General features: G+C 41.9%; 1 protein-coding gene across 4 annotated transcripts in view; it reads right to left on the minus strand.

Moving 5' to 3' along the window:
- Positions 1–17338, minus strand: part of PKD2L1 (polycystin 2 like 1, transient receptor potential cation channel) — a 165350-nt gene that overhangs the window by 45573 nt on the left and 102439 nt on the right. For all 4 annotated transcript variants that reach the window (XM_085881905.1, XM_085881906.1, XM_085881907.1 and 1 more), the window contains exon 5: positions 10656–10880. In XM_085881905.1, coding sequence (XP_085738031.1) covers positions 10656–10880 — 225 coding nt within the window. The remainder of the gene's footprint in view (positions 1–10655; positions 10881–17338) is intronic.

The following is a 17338-nucleotide window of genomic DNA, read 5'->3' on the forward strand; positions in this document are numbered from 1 at the left end:
GGCAACCTATATGGAAAGATGTCAGGTTTGAGTGAAGTCTCCAGATGTTTGAGATCCACGCGAAGGCCCGGGATGGTTTGGGCATTGGTGCTGCTGAAGCAGTTTCTTGTCAAGGGTAACACTATGTGGTTTTCCATTTCCTTCCTCACAGTAGTTTGGAAAGAAATTTGGAATTTGGTTAGGGTGCCGGCGATAGCTCACTGACTCTTCGCAAAGGGCACCGTGGGATCTTTGTCATGCATCAACAAATGCCAGCAGATGGAACAGCATCTTTAACATCAATCCAAGAAATGTCACACACAGTGATGAGTTACAGTGCCTGAGAAACACTAGGATGGCAGTTTATAGCTGGGCTGAGATTCAAACCCAGGCAAGGCAGCTACGAGGTGAGTGTGCATACCTGCACAATACATAACTCAAATATAAGATGCAAAACGAAAAGAGGTAAGGTGCAAATTAAGGATAATATAAGCAAAGAATGCTCATACACCTCATCTAAATCCCATCACCACAAGCTGGCTCGATGCTTCAACTTGCATTATTGTTTAAGTTCACCTTCAAGCAACACTGAGCACACTCATCAAAAACTGCACCTGCTCACTCATAAATTAAATAACTACCTTGCCAACACACCTTACCCACACACCATTCAGGGAGTCAATGCAAGGGGGGGTGGTGGGTGGGTGAGCCAATATGTCCCTGCCACAGAAGTAAATTAGCACAGCTGGACTTTATTTCCTGACTTAATCGAGTCCCATTACAGCTATTGCTGCATTAGCGGGAACTAATAAGTGCCCTCTGCCACATGGACACATTGTCTTCCGCCCAACCAGCCACATCCAGGAGGCATCACCATTATTTTGTTGGATATATATTCAAGGTCCGTCCAAAAAGTAATGGGACTGACTTCACAGAAATTTTATTCCAAAAAATACATTGAAATCACAGCTTGTCCTCTTCAAAATAGTTTCCCCTCCAGTCTCACACACTTGTCCATTCTCTTCTTCCATGCTTCGAAGCATCCCCCGGAAGGCTTCTTCTGGAATCCTCCAGAGCTCCATCGTCACGGCCCTTTTGAGGGCATCCACATCATGAAATTGGGGCCCCTTGATCACCACCTTGAGCTTGGGGAATAGGAAAAAATCACAAGGGGCCAAGTCTGGCAAATACAGGGGTTGCTCCAGAGTTGGCACATTTCTCTCCGCCAGAAACTGTCGGATGCTCAGGGCACTGTGAGCAAGGGCATTGTCATGGTGGAGCACCCAGGCGTTGTTCTCCCACAGATCCCTCCTCTTTCCCGGACTGATCTCATGAGGCGCCGGAGAATCTCCTTGTATACGTATTGATTCACTGTTTGACCCTGTGGTAGAAACTCGAAGTGGACGATGCCCTTGATATCAAAAAACGCGATGAGCATCACCTTGACATTCGACTTCGACATCCTTGCTTTCTTTGGTCTTGGTGATGCCAGACTTTTCCACTGACGACTCTGCCGTTTGGTCTCAGGATCGTATTGGAATATCTACGATTCATCGTCGGTAATGACTCTCCCGAGCAGGTCTGGATCGTCCTCAAGGTGCTCGATAACATCTTGACAGACAGTGACTCTTTGCTGTTTCTGGTCCTTGGACAACAGTTTGGGGCAATCTTTGTGCACACCTTGCGCATTTTGAGATTTTCAGTGATGATGCTCCAGTGTCCTTGTTGATGGAAAGTTCCTCAGCAATCATCCGCACTGTGAGTTGACGATCTGCGTGCACCATCTGCTTCACACGCTCGATATTGTCCACCGTTCTGCTCGTTGAAGATCTTCCAGACCGTGGATAGTCTTCAACCTCCTCCTGTCCCTCTTTGAACCTCTTGTGCCATTCAAATGCACGTGCACGTGACATTGTTGCTTCCCCGTAGACTTGCTGCAGCATTGCAAAGAATTCGGAAGGTGTATTGCCAAGCTTAGCAAGAAACTTCAGATTGACTCTCTGCTCATGACTCATAGCGCGACGACTCAGTCTTGACAACGTGTAAAGCACGAACTGTAAAAAAAATCACACAATGAGTGCAGTCAATCATCACCAATCATATGTATTGCTGGAATGCTGTGAAAGACTGTGACACAACCCGTTCATTCAAGTTGTGTAAGCGGAGCACACAGCAGGCTCAGTCCATTTACTTTTTAGACAGACCTCATATATATATATATATATATATATATATATATATATATATATATATATATATATATATATATATATATATATATATATATATATATATATATACACACAAGTCCGGAGACGGCGATGGTTCACGTGCAATGTACATGGTTCGCCTTTTTTATTTTTTGACCTTCGAGGGGACGCCACAGGCAAACTGGCAGGAATCGGGAAAAACGTAAAGGATGAACGTTGTAGTACTCGAAGAGAACAACTTGCATACCAACTTTCATTAAGAAACAGTTGAAAACCCTAGGAGCTCGATGCCCAATTTATTGATTTTTTTGACATTTTCTAAGTTCGTGACCTTGTGACCTTGACCTTGGGACGAAAATGAAAAATCGAGCTCCGTGGGGCTATGCAGGTGCGATTGGACTAACCAAATACCGAAATCCCTGCCAGATTCGACAAACCCCCTCAGAGAAGATGTAACTTGAAACCGGCTCCCCCCTAAAAACACATGTTTTTTTGGCGTGGCTCCGCCCATAATGGGCGCAGCATGCCCATTCTCCGGAAAACACAACTCGATCATGATACAAACCTTGCACCCTAATTTTATCAAGATCGGATCAAAACCCACGGAGCTATGCTCGGGACAGACAGACAGACAGACACACACCCATAACGAATATAGTGGTCACTTACTGACTCGTGAACCAATATATATTTATATATGCACTAGTGAAGTACCCGTGCTTTTCACAGGATGGGGCTCGACAGCGCTGGGAAGCCAATTTCTGAAGTGAGCAAAAAACTGACTGCAGCTGACCCCAACATAAGTAATGTGGGTAATATTTCAATGATGTCACAATGCCGAAACGGCAAATGTCACCAGTGGAAACCCTCACATTATTTCCTGATTCTCCTTTCGACTCAATCTCATTATATGTTCTTTCCAACCAGCATCATTTCAATCACAGATTAATACTATACCACTAATTTAACAAAATACAATATTACAAACACTCATGCGGTAAATTAAGTATTTCACATCATGGCGAATCTACAAATGCCAAATACGCCAATGTCACCAGTGGGAACTCTCACAGAATTTTCTGATTCTCCGTTAAACTCAATCTCCATATTTTCATTCCCAACAGCATCATTCAAATCACAAATTAATACTATACTATTAATACAACAAAATACAATATCATAAACACCCATGAGGTAAACGAAGAGAAAATTTGTTCTGATGTTAGGTCTGGATAGGGAGCAGCTTCGTCATATAAAAAGCTCAAAATTATAATTGTATTGAGGTATTTATGAAACTGCCCACCCATCTTAGGACACCGGCTGGGACCCCAAAACGTTCCACCAGAAGGTTTGGTAGGGCGATCCCCAAAACTGAGTTGAGTAGAGTAGTTTGAGGACAGACAGACACTCCTGCTTTATAATATACTCGCAGACTACCCACCCTTCAAGCGATCTTATTCCAAGCACGCAACACATTCTTCTGATGCGTACCTTTATTTTGGTGGTGCAACTGACGGCTCTGTGTTTGCAAAACAAAAAAACCCCGAATGACGTGCAAGAAGCAAAAATATACTTGCTGCTTATAATTCAAAACACCTCACTGTACTAGAAAAACGTGGGGACAGGAACACTGCACTGTAAATGGTGGAGACTTGTAATGTGGTGGTGACTGGTGGAGTGGAGACGGAGACCCCCACCTGGAGGAGGTGCGACATGATATACATTTACATCGAAAATCTACATTCCCCCTCACACGCCCAAAGACCACCGGCAAAGACAAAAACACCTTGATACATTAATCGGGGTCATGATGATTCCAAATAGCAAGTCTGGATGAAATTGGCAGAGAAATGTGGGAGGAGTAGCATGACAATCAAACACCGTTCCGTGATTATAGATTGACTTGTGTGTATACGTATTATACATATTGTTACAGAATTCGCGCCCACCCGGCGTGCGAACGACCGCATCAAACCAATCGCGGTCGCTTCGCCCACCGAACGGACAATCCAGTCGTGACTTTCTGGAACAACGCAAGAAACCAGTCATGGGTGGGTTTTTAATCCCACCACGGCCCAGTCCGTATTCTACCCGCGCAAAATAGGGTCAATCGCCGAATATCGATATACCTAAGTACCCGCCCGGGTAACCTCCCGAGGGACCGTACCTCGGCAAGGGCCTGCTTGGACACGAACCGCTTAAGCGGTCCGTTCCGTTCTGGGATAACTGAGTGGGTATTATCGCCAGACCTCGCCGGACCCGATCACTTTACCGGCTATTTAAAAACCAACTATATTCCGAGTGTAAGATGGGGCAGTTCAATGAGGGAACGGACGCAACGAACAGGTTTACATCCACACAAGGACATTTATTATAATAAAGCACGTATGCAATTAAACAAGGCAAAACACGTATGCACCTATACAAGCAACAAAAGCACGACAAAAAAAACTACAACCGTCTACTTATTATGGACAGTCACTTGCACTTAACAGCAGTTCCTACTTATTTGACGGGCCCACGGACACACATACGCACGCGCGCACACACACACACACACACACACACACACACACACACACACACACACACACACACACACACCCAAGAAATGGTGGCAGAGGCCTTTAATAACAGGCTCCAGCTCGGAGGACAGGTGAGCTGAAACCCAGAACCTATCTCGAACCTCTCCACCTCGTGTGGTCTTCAAGTTGTTCGGACCCGGGCTCCAGCGAGAGCGAGCTGGATCCAATCGCCGAACCGCGATCCTTCCCGAGCTCCCGCTAATCCTCCCGCGCTTTTCAACATGTGCTGGTGAGACGAGGTGCCGATCCTTCCCATCGATGCCTCGCTTCCCCGAGGAACCACCTCCAAGAAGAGGTCGATGAGTCGCACCAAGCTGGGAACCAAAATGGAGAACAAAGAGCTCCACGAACCAAGAAGAAGAAGAAGCCACCACTAGCAGCTCGAGCCGAGTGACCGGCTTAACTTGCTTCAAAACAGGGCAGCTTGAAGCAAAAAGCTCTCCCGAGCCAAGCAGAAGCTGAAGCTCACGGAACCATCAAAGCAAAGAGCCTCCAAAAAGCCTCCTCCTGAGCCAGGCCTCAGCCGAAGCTTACTGAGCCAGCTGAAGCAATAAGCTTCCGAAGGCCTCAACCCAAACGCAAGCCAAGCAGGACCTGACGGTCTGCTGAACGACTCCCCTCAACCCCCATCTCCAACTCTGCCCTTCCAACTCTGCCCTCGAACAAAAGAAAAAGATCTCCTCTTATCCTTCTCCCGCCCTTCCCCCGATCCCGGCGTAACTCATGCCCTCGTGCTCCATCCCCCCCCCCGCTCCATCCCACTTCTCCCCCCCTGCTCAACCACGGGTGGGAGGGAGTTGTTGACATCATGAGTCACAGGACGGCATGGTTCTTCCTCTTCGCAGAAGAGGGGAAGGGATGTCTCCATTGTTTGTTCCCTAACTATTAAATCGATCCGCAGCGCATCCAATCGATTTCTGAACATTTAAACAATGAGTACGTGCCCTTAAAAAAAAATAATAATAAAAAAAAGAATAAATAAATATTCCAACCGCGAGCAAGAAGCAACAACCACACAGGCCGTTTCTTCGCTCTCACGTGCCCGTACATGCGTGGCGCGGAAGTTCGCATATCACAGTTATGATGATTCGCAATTTAGGTTTTAATGGCCAATTATTCAATTAGCGCCAACGTATTTTACCTTTTTGCAATGTCGTCGCAAGGAAAAACAAAAAGAGAAGAGAAGAGAGAAAAAAATTTACTCCCTGGTTCGGAACATACCAGCACTCTGATGCTACCGAAATTTATGCACCGTCTAATATGAAAACGATCATAACTTGGGGCATTGTGTTTATCTATAAATGCGCATAAGAAATCGAGAAATTATTAGAATACGCGAAGTCATCACTCTACGGAAGCCCGTACGTTGTAACCCGTAATGGAGAACGCGGCTGAGCTTCCCTTCCCCCATCGGCCACGCCCACGCAACAACGTGTCTTGTCATTGGTTTGGTAAATAAATGGCCATAACTTGGGAAGCACTTGTCCGATTAATATCAAACCTTGAAAAGGCACATCCTCAGGTCCCCACCAATATATGTGGCAAACTATAACGGGCACTCATAGAGCACATACCTTCGCCGCCACTACTTTTTTTGTTTTTGGTATGAGTGTGGGGAACTGGTTTCATATGAATGGTCTTATGACACAAACCACATATCTATAATGTCATGTCCCCCCCCCCCCAGACTTTCGGGGGCTACGGACTAAACAACAATCAACTCACGTCGTTTTGGCGAGTCTTCACTCGCAAGCTCGGTGATACAATACAACGTTTATTCGGATACAATACAACAATTCGATATACAATACAACAATGCAACTTCGGAATACAACGTTTCAACAAGAGAAGGTAATCTCGTTTGATGCTGGTTTCATGCAAATCGAATAAGAATTGACTGAGTTATGCCGAAAACCGCATATTTTTCAAGGGCGTAACCCCCCCTCCCGACATTTTACCTCAACCGGTGACGTGTTATGACGTCATTGTGTCACATGATTGGGCATTAAATTCTGAACATTTTGGTGCTGGGTTCATGTAAAGCGGACAAGAATTGACCACGTTATGACAAAAACCGCATATTTTTCAAGGTCGTGACCCCCCTGACCTTTGACCCCTAACCGGTAACAACAGTATGGGCGTCATTGTGTCATATTGCATATCACAAGATGAGGCGTTGAATTCTGAACATTTTGGCGTTAGTTGCATACAAATTGAATAAAAATTGACCGTGTTATCGTAAAAAGACGATTTTGACCTTTTCGTGACCTTGACCTTGACGTTTGACCCTAACGATCCTAAAATCTAATCGAATGCTTCCTGGCTAATAACCAATCATCGCAGCAAATTTCATGCAATTCGGTTTAATACTTTTTCAGTTATACGAATCACAAGATTACAAATAAATAAATAAACAAGAGTATGGGCGTCATTGTGTCATATTGCATATCACAAGATGAGGCGTTGAATTCTGAACATTTTGGCGTTAGTTGCATGCAAATTGAATAAAAATTGACCGTGTTATCGTAAAAAGACGATTTTGACCTTTCGTGACCTTGACCTTGACCTTTGACCCGAACGATCCAAAAATCTAATCGAATGCTTCCTGACTAATAACCAATCATCCCACCAAATTTCATGCAATTCGGTTTAATACATTTTGAGTTATACGAATCACAAGATTACAAATAAATAAATAAATAAATAAATAAATACATGCCGACCAAAACATAACCTTTCACAGAATGCGAAGGTAAATATATATTGGTTCACGAGTCAGTAAGTGACCACTCTATTCGTTATGGGTGTGTGTCTGTCTGTCTGTCTGTCTGTCTGTCCCAGGCATAGCTCCGTGGGTTTTAATCCGATCCTGATAAAATTTGGTTGGGAGGTTTATATCATGAGCGAGTTGTGTTTTCCTGAGAATGAGCGTGCTGCGCCCATTATGGGCGGAGCCACGCACAAAAAACATGTGTTTTTTGGGGGTAGCCGATTTCAAGTTACATCTTCTCCGAGGGGGTTTGTCGAATCTGGCAGGGGTTTCGGTATTTGGTTAGCCCAATGGCACCTGCATAGCCCCACAGAGCTCGATTTTTCATTTTCATCCCAAGGTCAAGGTCATAAGGTCACGAACTCAGAAAATGTCAAAAAAATCAATAAATTGGGGATCGAGCTCCTTGGGTTTTCAACTGTTTCGAATGAAAGTTGGTATGCAAGTCGTGCTCTTCGAGTACTACAACTTTCATCATTTACGTTTTTCCAGATTCCCGTCAGTTTGCCCGTGGCGTCCCCTCGGAGGTCAAAAAATAAAAAAGGCGAACCGTGTACATTGCTCGTGAACCATCGCCATCTCCAGACTTGTATATATATATACATAATTCTGCTGACTTGGACTAACATCGTGGCAATGACCTCATCATGATGGCGTCATTCCTGCCAATCCTGAAGGGCATCCAGCAGTTTATGTGAGGAAAAATCAAAAGCTGTCACCAAGCAGATGAAAAGCGAAGCTACCGACCTGGTTTTACCCTTCTTTGGGCTCATCAGAGCAACATATCTCTGTTCCATCCACTTGGTGATTTTGAAGCTCTTTTGGCTTATACAGTAGCACTTGATGCTCCACTTACTGTGACTGGTGAGGCCAGATTGTATTTGGCCCCAACAAGTGCCATCTGCCACATGGATATATGTGTGTGTGTGTGTGTGTGTGTGTGTGTGTGTGTGTGTGTGTGTGTGTGTGTGTGTGTGTGTGTGTGTGTGTGTGTGTGTGTGTGTGTGTGTGTGTGTGTGTGTGTGTGTGTGTATACATATACAGGGTGTCCATAAAGTCTCTTTATAATTTATAATTTATACTGTCTTGATGCGTTTCATGCAACTAATGGTGCCCATATAGAAGTGTATTAAATGAGGAAAAAAAACTTCAATATCTACTCATTTTGTAATAATTTCCACAGGTTTATCTATTCATTTGCTTTTGTAATAAATTTTTTAAATTGTAAAGACACTTTATGGACACCATATATATATATATATATATATATATATATATATATATATATATATATATATATATATATATATATATATATATATATATATATATATATATATATATATATATATATTTTGTGTGTTTCTGTGTTTCATTCAATGTTGGAAATACAGGTACAGTGGGGAGAACAAGTATTTGATACACTGCCGATTTTGCAGGTTTTCCCACTTACAAAGCACGTAGAGGTCTGTAATTTTTATCACAGGTACACTTCAACTGTGAAAGATGGAATCTAAAACAAAAATCCTGAAAATCACATTGTATGATTTTAAAATAATTAATTTGCATTTTATTGCATGAAATAAGGATTTGATCACTGACCAACCAGTAAGAATTCCGGCTCTCACAGACCTGTTGGTTTTGTCTTTATATTAAGAAGCCCTCCCATTCTCCACTCATTACCTGTATTAACTGCACCTGTTTGAACTCGTTATCTGCATAAAAGACAGCTGTCCACACTCAATCAATCAGACTCCAACCTCTCCACAATGGGCAAGACCAGAGAGCTGTCTAAGGACATCAGGGACAAAATTGTAGACTTGCACAAGGCTGGGATGGGCTACAGGAGAATAGCCAAGCAGATTGGTTGATGAGAAGGCAACAACTGTTGGTGCAATTATTAGAAAATGGAAGAAGTTCAAGATAACAGTCAATCTCCCTCAGTCTGGGGCTCCATGCAAGATCACCTCATGTCTATCACCTCATGGAGGTGATACCTCATGGAGGTGATACCATCACCTCATGGAGCCTCAATGATCATGAGAAAGGTGAGGGATCAGCCCAGAACTACACGGCAGGACCTGGTCAATGACCTGAAGAGAGCTGGGATCACAGTATCAAAGAAAACCATAAGTAACACACTACACCGTCATGGATTAAAATCCTGCAGCGCACGCAAGGTCCCTCTGCTCAAGCCAGGGCATGTCCAGGCCCATCTGAAGTTTGCCAATAACCATCTGGATGATCCAGAGGAGGAATGGGAGAAGGTCATGTGGTCTGATGAGACCAAAATAGAGATTTTTGGTTTAAACTCCACTAGCCATGTTTGGAGGAAGAAGAAGGATGAGTACAACCCCAAGAACACCATCCCAACCGTGAAGCATGGAGGGGGAAACATCATTCTTTGGGGATGCTTTTCTGCAAAGGCGACAGGACGACTGCACCGTATTGAGGGGGTGGGGGATGGATGGGGCCATGTATCACGAGATCTTGGCCAACAACCTCCTTTGCTCAACAAGAGCATTGAAGATGGGTCGTGGCTGGGTCTTCCAGCATGACAACGACCTGAAACACACAGCCAGGGCAACTAAGGAGTGGCTCCGTAAGAAGCATCTCAAGGTCCTGGAGTGGCCTAGCCAGTCTCCAGACCTGAACCCAATAGAAAATCTTTGGAGGGACCTGAAAGTCTGTGTTGCCCAGCGACAGCCCCGAAACCTGAATGGATCTGGAGAAGATCTGTATGGAGGAGTGGGCCAAAATCCCTGCTGCAGTCTGTGCAAACCTGGTTAAGAACTATAGGAAACATCTGATCTCTGTAATTGCAAACAAAGGTTTCTGTACCAAATATTAAGTTCTGTTTTTCTGATGTATCAAATACTTATTTAATGCAATAAAACGCAAATGAATTATTTTAAAATCATACAATGTGGTTTTCAGGATTTTTGTTTTAGATTCCGTCTTTCACAGTTGAAGTGTACGTATGATAAAAAAATTACAGACCTCTACGTGCTTTGTAAGTGGGAAAACCTGCAAAATCGGTAGTGTTTCAAATACTTGTTCTCCCCACTGTATGTGTTGAATCAGTGATTATTATTATTTTACTTTTTTCACCTGACAATGCAAAAGAGGTTTATGTTTCCGTTGTAGGTAGAAAAGTCGATAAAGACAGCACGGGTGCCACGATCCACCCAAAGGTTTTCCTTCAGGTCTTGCAACATTGCAGTGGTAGTCTTACGGTCTCGTGTGAGGTCCAGATAGTATCCAGCACCACTGTAAGTGGCCAACAATCCCCAATGGGTTGATCCCCCAAGCTCATCAGCATTATAGTATTTCCACCTGGGAGAATAAGACCAAAAACATAATTTTAACAGAGAAATGCAATGTTAAAATTTCAAATTCTCACCTTTTTGAATCTTCACAATTACTTCATAATCCACTTCATCATTCATTCATTCTTTCATTCATGCCAATGAGAACACTTCGCCCACCCAAAATGTTGATATTTCTTCATGCACTTCAAAATGCTGAACCTCCTCTTTCTTGAAAATGCCTATCGAAAGTCTACACCCCCATTCAAAATTTTCATCTTTTGTTTCCTTATCGCCTGGAATTAAATTGCATTAAATCAGACTATTTCCACCTTTATTGACACATCGTAACCCACAACTTCCAAGTGAAAAACAAATTCTACAAATTTCAAAAAATTCATCATAATTACAAAACTATAATATCATGGTTGGATAAGTGTCCACCGCTCTTATAGAATGACTTGTGTATATATTATATAAATAAGGACATATAAGTGGCTAAGGAAAAAAAGGATAAATGTCCTTGAGCACTTGTAAATTAGCTCAGGTGTAACCAATCACTTTCAAAATCACGCAAAAAGTTAATTAGCCTCCACCTGTGTTAAATTGTCATGATTTTCATTGTTTCAGAATGGAATCAGCTGTTCCTGTCGGTTTCATCTGCTGGGTAGTACATTTCACAGCAAAGACTCAACTATGAGTCCCAAGGAGCTTTCAAAAGACCACTGGGATAAAGTTGTGGAAAAGCACAGATGAGGGGATGGGTATAAAAATATTTCAAAGGCCTCGAATATCTGTTTGATCACAGTGAAGGCAATCATTAAGAAGTGGAAGGCATATGTTACCACCAAGACCCTGCATACATCAGGCTGTCCCTCCAAATTGGATGACCAAGCAAGATGAGAATGATCAGAGAGATCACCAAGAGGCCAATGGCAACTTTGAAAGAGCTCCATCCCTTTATGGCAAAGACTGGTCACTGTGTGAATTTGACGACAATACCGACAATTTTGACCACAATTTTGAAGTCTGGCATGTACGGTAGAGTGGTAAGAAGGACGCCATTATCAACAAAGCCCACCTCGAGTCCCGCTTGAGGTATGCAAAAAACCACTCTGGAGATTCTGAATCCATGTGGCAAAATGTTTTGTGGTCTGATGAAACCAGGATGGAACTTTTTGGCCTAAAAGCAAAACGTTACGTTTGGTGCAAACCCAACGCAGCACATCACCCAATCAACACCACCTCTACTGTGAAGCACGGTGGTGGCAGCATCATGTTATGGGGTTATTTCTCATCAGCAGTGCCTGGGGCACTTGTCAGGAAAGAAGTGAAAATGGATGGAGCAAAATACAGGAAAATCCTGGAGTAAAACCTGCTGCCCTCTGCAAGAAAGCTGAAATTGTGATGGAAGTTCACCTTTTTGCATAACAACGACTCGAAGCACACAGTCAAATTTACACTGGAGTGGCTAAGGAAAAAAAAGGATAAATGTCCTTGAGTCTCCCAGTCAAAGCACCAACCTTTGGTTGGGAGACACAACCAATCTAAAATCTGTGATGCGATTTGAAGATTGCTGTTCATCAACGCTCCTCGTGCAACTTGACTGAGCTTGAGCACTTTACTACAGAAGAATGAGCAAATATTGCCCAATCAAGGTGTGCAAAGTTGGTAGAGACCTATCCCAACAGACTCACAGCTCTAATTGCTGTCAAAGGTACTTGCACGAAGTGTTAACTCAGGGAGGTGGACACTTATCTAACCAATATATTATAGTTTCGTATTTTTAATTAATTTCATGAAATTTGTAGAATTTGTTTTCACCTGGAAGTTGTGGGTTACAATGTGTAAATATTTGTGGAAAAAGTCTGAATGATGCAATTTCATTCCAGGTGACAAGGCAACAGAAGGTAAAAAAGTCTCAAAGGGGGGTGTAGACTTTCTATAGGCATTGTGTGTGTGTGTGTGTGTGTGTGTGTGTGTGTATATATATATATATATATATATATATATATATATATATATATATATATATATATATATATATATATACTGTATATAATGAGCTGTTCCACAGTAATATGCTGCATTTAAGGGTCTTATCTTCAGGAGCTATCACAGAATTCCTAAAGCATCCATAGAATACCACTAACATGTTTTTAGGTGTATATAAATGTAGATATATACAATTTAGAGCAAAACCGCTGTTGTCCTTAAATTAAAGCGTGTATATAAAATTTCATTCACTATGATGGGAATAAATATTTGTCTTAAGTGCTATATTAAAAACTAAATAGATTTACCAAGAGTTTTATATGAACACATACGTTTTTGATTGAGACTGGTTTAGATTATATGCATAAAAGGACTTTACTTATGATATCCCACACCCTGAATTTGCCAAAAATATACTTTAATGTGAATGCTGGGGGGTTGAAAACAGAGTAGCAATCATTATGCAATCTGTATATTCGTCATGAAAGAAACAAAATGCTCAAGCTGCACAACCTTTAAAAATACGGTCTTGTTATTTTTGTGTTAACATAACTTAACCTAAATGACAAATGTGTAACAAAGGATAACATTAGTGGTAAGTCCATGTCGCCGTAAAAGCTGTACAAAAATCTGGCTTTCCGATTGCAGATCAAAGTCACGTTTGTTACAGAAGGCTTTGAGCCATTTCTGTTAATGAAGACAGAACACCCCATCAATAAAATGTGCTGGGTTGGATTATCTTCTTACTATTGGATTCCATTCGTGGAGGGGTCAGTCTTTTATTTCCCCTCATTTGCAAAATAAACTGAACAGACTTAATGTGGACTATGTATGCAACACAATGGTTACCCATTACTGTGGAAAGACTCATATATACTCTGTTGGTGCTGCCTAAGCAGTTTCTTGGTAAGGGTTATACTGGGTGGTTTGCCATTGCCTTCCCAGCATTGTTTGTCTGTGTTCTTTCCTTTTAATTGCTGAACATGAAGGAAGCAGCACATCCAATTCTTTTTTTTTAGACTTTGGTTTGATTCAGCTGTGATACAAACCATTGACCTCCAAGACTCAGAGCGAATGCTCCAACAATGACACCACTGGATATATACTGTATACATATATATATATATATATATATATATATATATATATATATATATATATATATATATATGTATATATATATATATATATATTTGAAAGTGTGTCTGTCTGTGTGTTTCTCTGTGACCTATGCACGTGAAAAGTACTGGACTGATCCTCACCAAACTTCACATGCTGACAGAACATGTACCCGGGAGTGTCCCGATGTAAAAGAATTGTACTTCCGACTTCCGGTTTCCGAATTATGACGTCATCAGCTGATTTCGTTTCATGTTCAGCCGATTGACATGGGGCCAACGCCATTTGCAATAGAATGAAAAAATAATGCTACAGTCAATTGAAGACAATGACTTCCGACTTCCCGGTTTCCGAATTATGACATGCATTGGACACACTTTTCGTAACGTTAATTTTTGAAGTTCAGCCGATTGACATGGGGCCAATGCCATTTGCAATAGAATGAAAAAATAGTGCTTCAGTTAATTCCGAATTCCCGTTTCCGAATTATGACTTATGCATTCAACACACTTATCATAGGCCCTATTCACATCAACAAACGCCTCTTTTAATGCATGATTAACACAAGTCATATTTTATTGTACATACAGGTAGTCGTCGAATTATGACGGAAGAACCTCCAATTTCTAACTTACTGGCATTTTTCAAACTATGCGAAATTGATGACTTTGCTCGAACTCTACTGTATGCTCAGGTGCCAATGTATTTCACTTGGAACTCGAGTCAGAAACGTTGGAACAGGAGGAAGCAAGGTTCAGAAGTTCCAGGATATCCCGGTATTTACAAATCTGACGCATTGGGTCGAGTGTACACAGTACATCCCAATAATTTTGAGTGTTTCTGCGTCCGCCTCCTCCTGCATGTGAAACGAGGTCCAGTGAGTTTCATAGACCTGAGAACAGTGGACGGGCAAATTTGCAGCACATTCCGTGAGGCTTGCAATCTCCTCAGACTCCTGGAAGACGATGCCCATTGGAACGCCACGCTTGAAGAGGCAACTGTTTCTCAATCCCCATCGACCATGAGGTATCTATTTGCTATTATGATAACTGCGTGTGAGATGTCAGATCCCAAGAGCCTATGGGACATTCACAAAGAGGCCCTGTCGGAGGATGTAAAAAACAGAGTCCAAAGAGAACATCCCCAAGAGGACATCCAGTACACACCAGATATGTTCAATGAGGCTCTGATATACATTGAAGATTTGGTATTATACATGAGCGGGAAAGATTGAACTAAGTGGGGACTTCCCTCTTCTAATAGGTCTGAAAGCGCAACCATCAGTAGAGAATGGTTCCGTGAAACAAACTACAACACAGATACTCTCACAAAGTTTGTTTCTGACAATGAGCCGCTTCTGGTACAGGATCAGAGTAATGCATATCAACTGATTTCTGAAGCGGTTCAAGAAGGAAGTGGTGTGATATTTTTCTTGGATGCCCCTGGTGGTACTGGCAAAACATTTGTCCTCAACCTTTTGCTTGCTAAGATGAGGAGCCAGAAAAAGATCGCATTAGCCGTTGCTTCATCCGGTATAGCCGCAACACTGCTTTCAGGTGGCCGCACAGCGCATTCTGCTTTCAAATTGCCTCTCGACTTAGCTACAATGGAATATCCGGTTTGTGGCATTGGCAAACAAACTGAAGCAGCAAAAGTGCTGAAGAATTGCGACCTCATAGTTTGGGATGAAGGTACGATGTCGCCTAAGGATGCATTCGAAGCATTAGACAGAACTATGCGAGATTTAAGAGGAGTAGACCTGCCTATAGGTAGAGTTACGCTGGTTATTTCTGGCGATTTCAGACAAACTTTACCTGTAGTACCCCGTGGCACTCCAGCTGATGAAATGAAAGCCAGTATAAAATCTTCATACCTCTGGACATTCGTACAAACTATCCATCTAACAACAAATATGAGGGTCAAATTATATGGTGATTTAGATACTGGCAATTTCGCACAATTACTTCTCAAACTTGGAAATGGTGAAATCCCGAACACAAATTATGTAATATCTATTCCCGATGACTGTGGTACAATAGTTTCATCTATGGAAGAATTAGAGGCTCATGTGTATCCCAATTTAGCGACTAATTACAAAAACATACAGTGGCTCTGTGAAAGAACAATCCTGGCTCCACATAATGAAACAGTCCGTGTAATAAACCATCAGTTATTACAAGTAGTTCCAGGCGAACAACATCGTCACAAGTCTATTGACACCACACTGGATACTGAGCAAGCCATACATTATCCCACAGAATTTCTAAACTCATTGGAATTATCAGGATTGCCTCCGTACAATCTGTCCTTAAAAGTTGGATGCCCTATTATGTTATTACGTAATCTAGATGCACCAAAACTTTGCAACGGAACTAAACTGATTGTGAAAAGACTACTACCACATGCAATTGAGGCCACTATCATGACAGGATGTGCGAAAGGAGAAGATGTATTCATTCCGCGAATTCCACTCATTCCATCAAATTCAACGATTGAATTTAAGAGACTACAATTTCCTGTATGCCTGTGCTTTGCGATGTCTATCAATAAGGCACAAGGACAGTCATTGAAAGTAGCAGGGCTAGAATTATCCACTCCTTGCTTTTCCCATGGTCAGCTATATGTGGGATGCTCCAGAGTGGGATCATCGGAGGCTTTATACATATTGGCCACAGAGGGGAAGACATCAAATATTGTTTATCCTCGAGCACTCCACTAAAATTATTCAGCTACTTCAGTTATTTCATAAACGGGAATAGGATGTGCGATGAAGGAAATACATGTTGCTGGTGAAAAATAAAAATGGTGGTGGGAAATAAAAAAAATGGTGGTGGTGGTTTGTATATATACATATTACAGATATAAATAGAATGGTGATGGCGTATGGCATATGTGTATAATATTTTACAATTAAATGGTTATGGGCTCTGTAGATATTTTATAGAATGGTTATGGGCGTAGGTACGTTGTAACTTCGTATACATAATATAACATAATTTTTTTATCAGGATAACAGACGTAAATAAATCAAATATGCTGGGCCAGGCTGGGTTATGCCCGACGTATAAATTAAGTCGCAAATGATGACATGAAACCAGCCTCACATTGTTGAAAAATTATGTTTTTTTTTTATCTGATGCGGCAATAAATCAACATTTTTGAACTCGAGTCTTCTGCATATAAAATATGGCGGGGAAAATATAATATTATAGTGGTGATGAAAAAAAAATAATAATGGTGGCAGCCTCTACAATTTTACAATTAACTGTGACATATACTCCTTCAGACCCGCCGTCATCCACGTCATCCTGTGCGGAGCATAGGTATCCCTGCCAGTAGATATATATATATATATATATATATATATATATA

Source organism: Eptatretus burgeri, chromosome 5, assembly GCF_056783735.1.
Source record: "Eptatretus burgeri isolate ZD-2024b chromosome 5, Ebu_testis_v1, whole genome shotgun sequence".
Taxonomy (NCBI): Eukaryota; Metazoa; Chordata; class Myxini; order Myxiniformes; family Myxinidae; genus Eptatretus; species Eptatretus burgeri.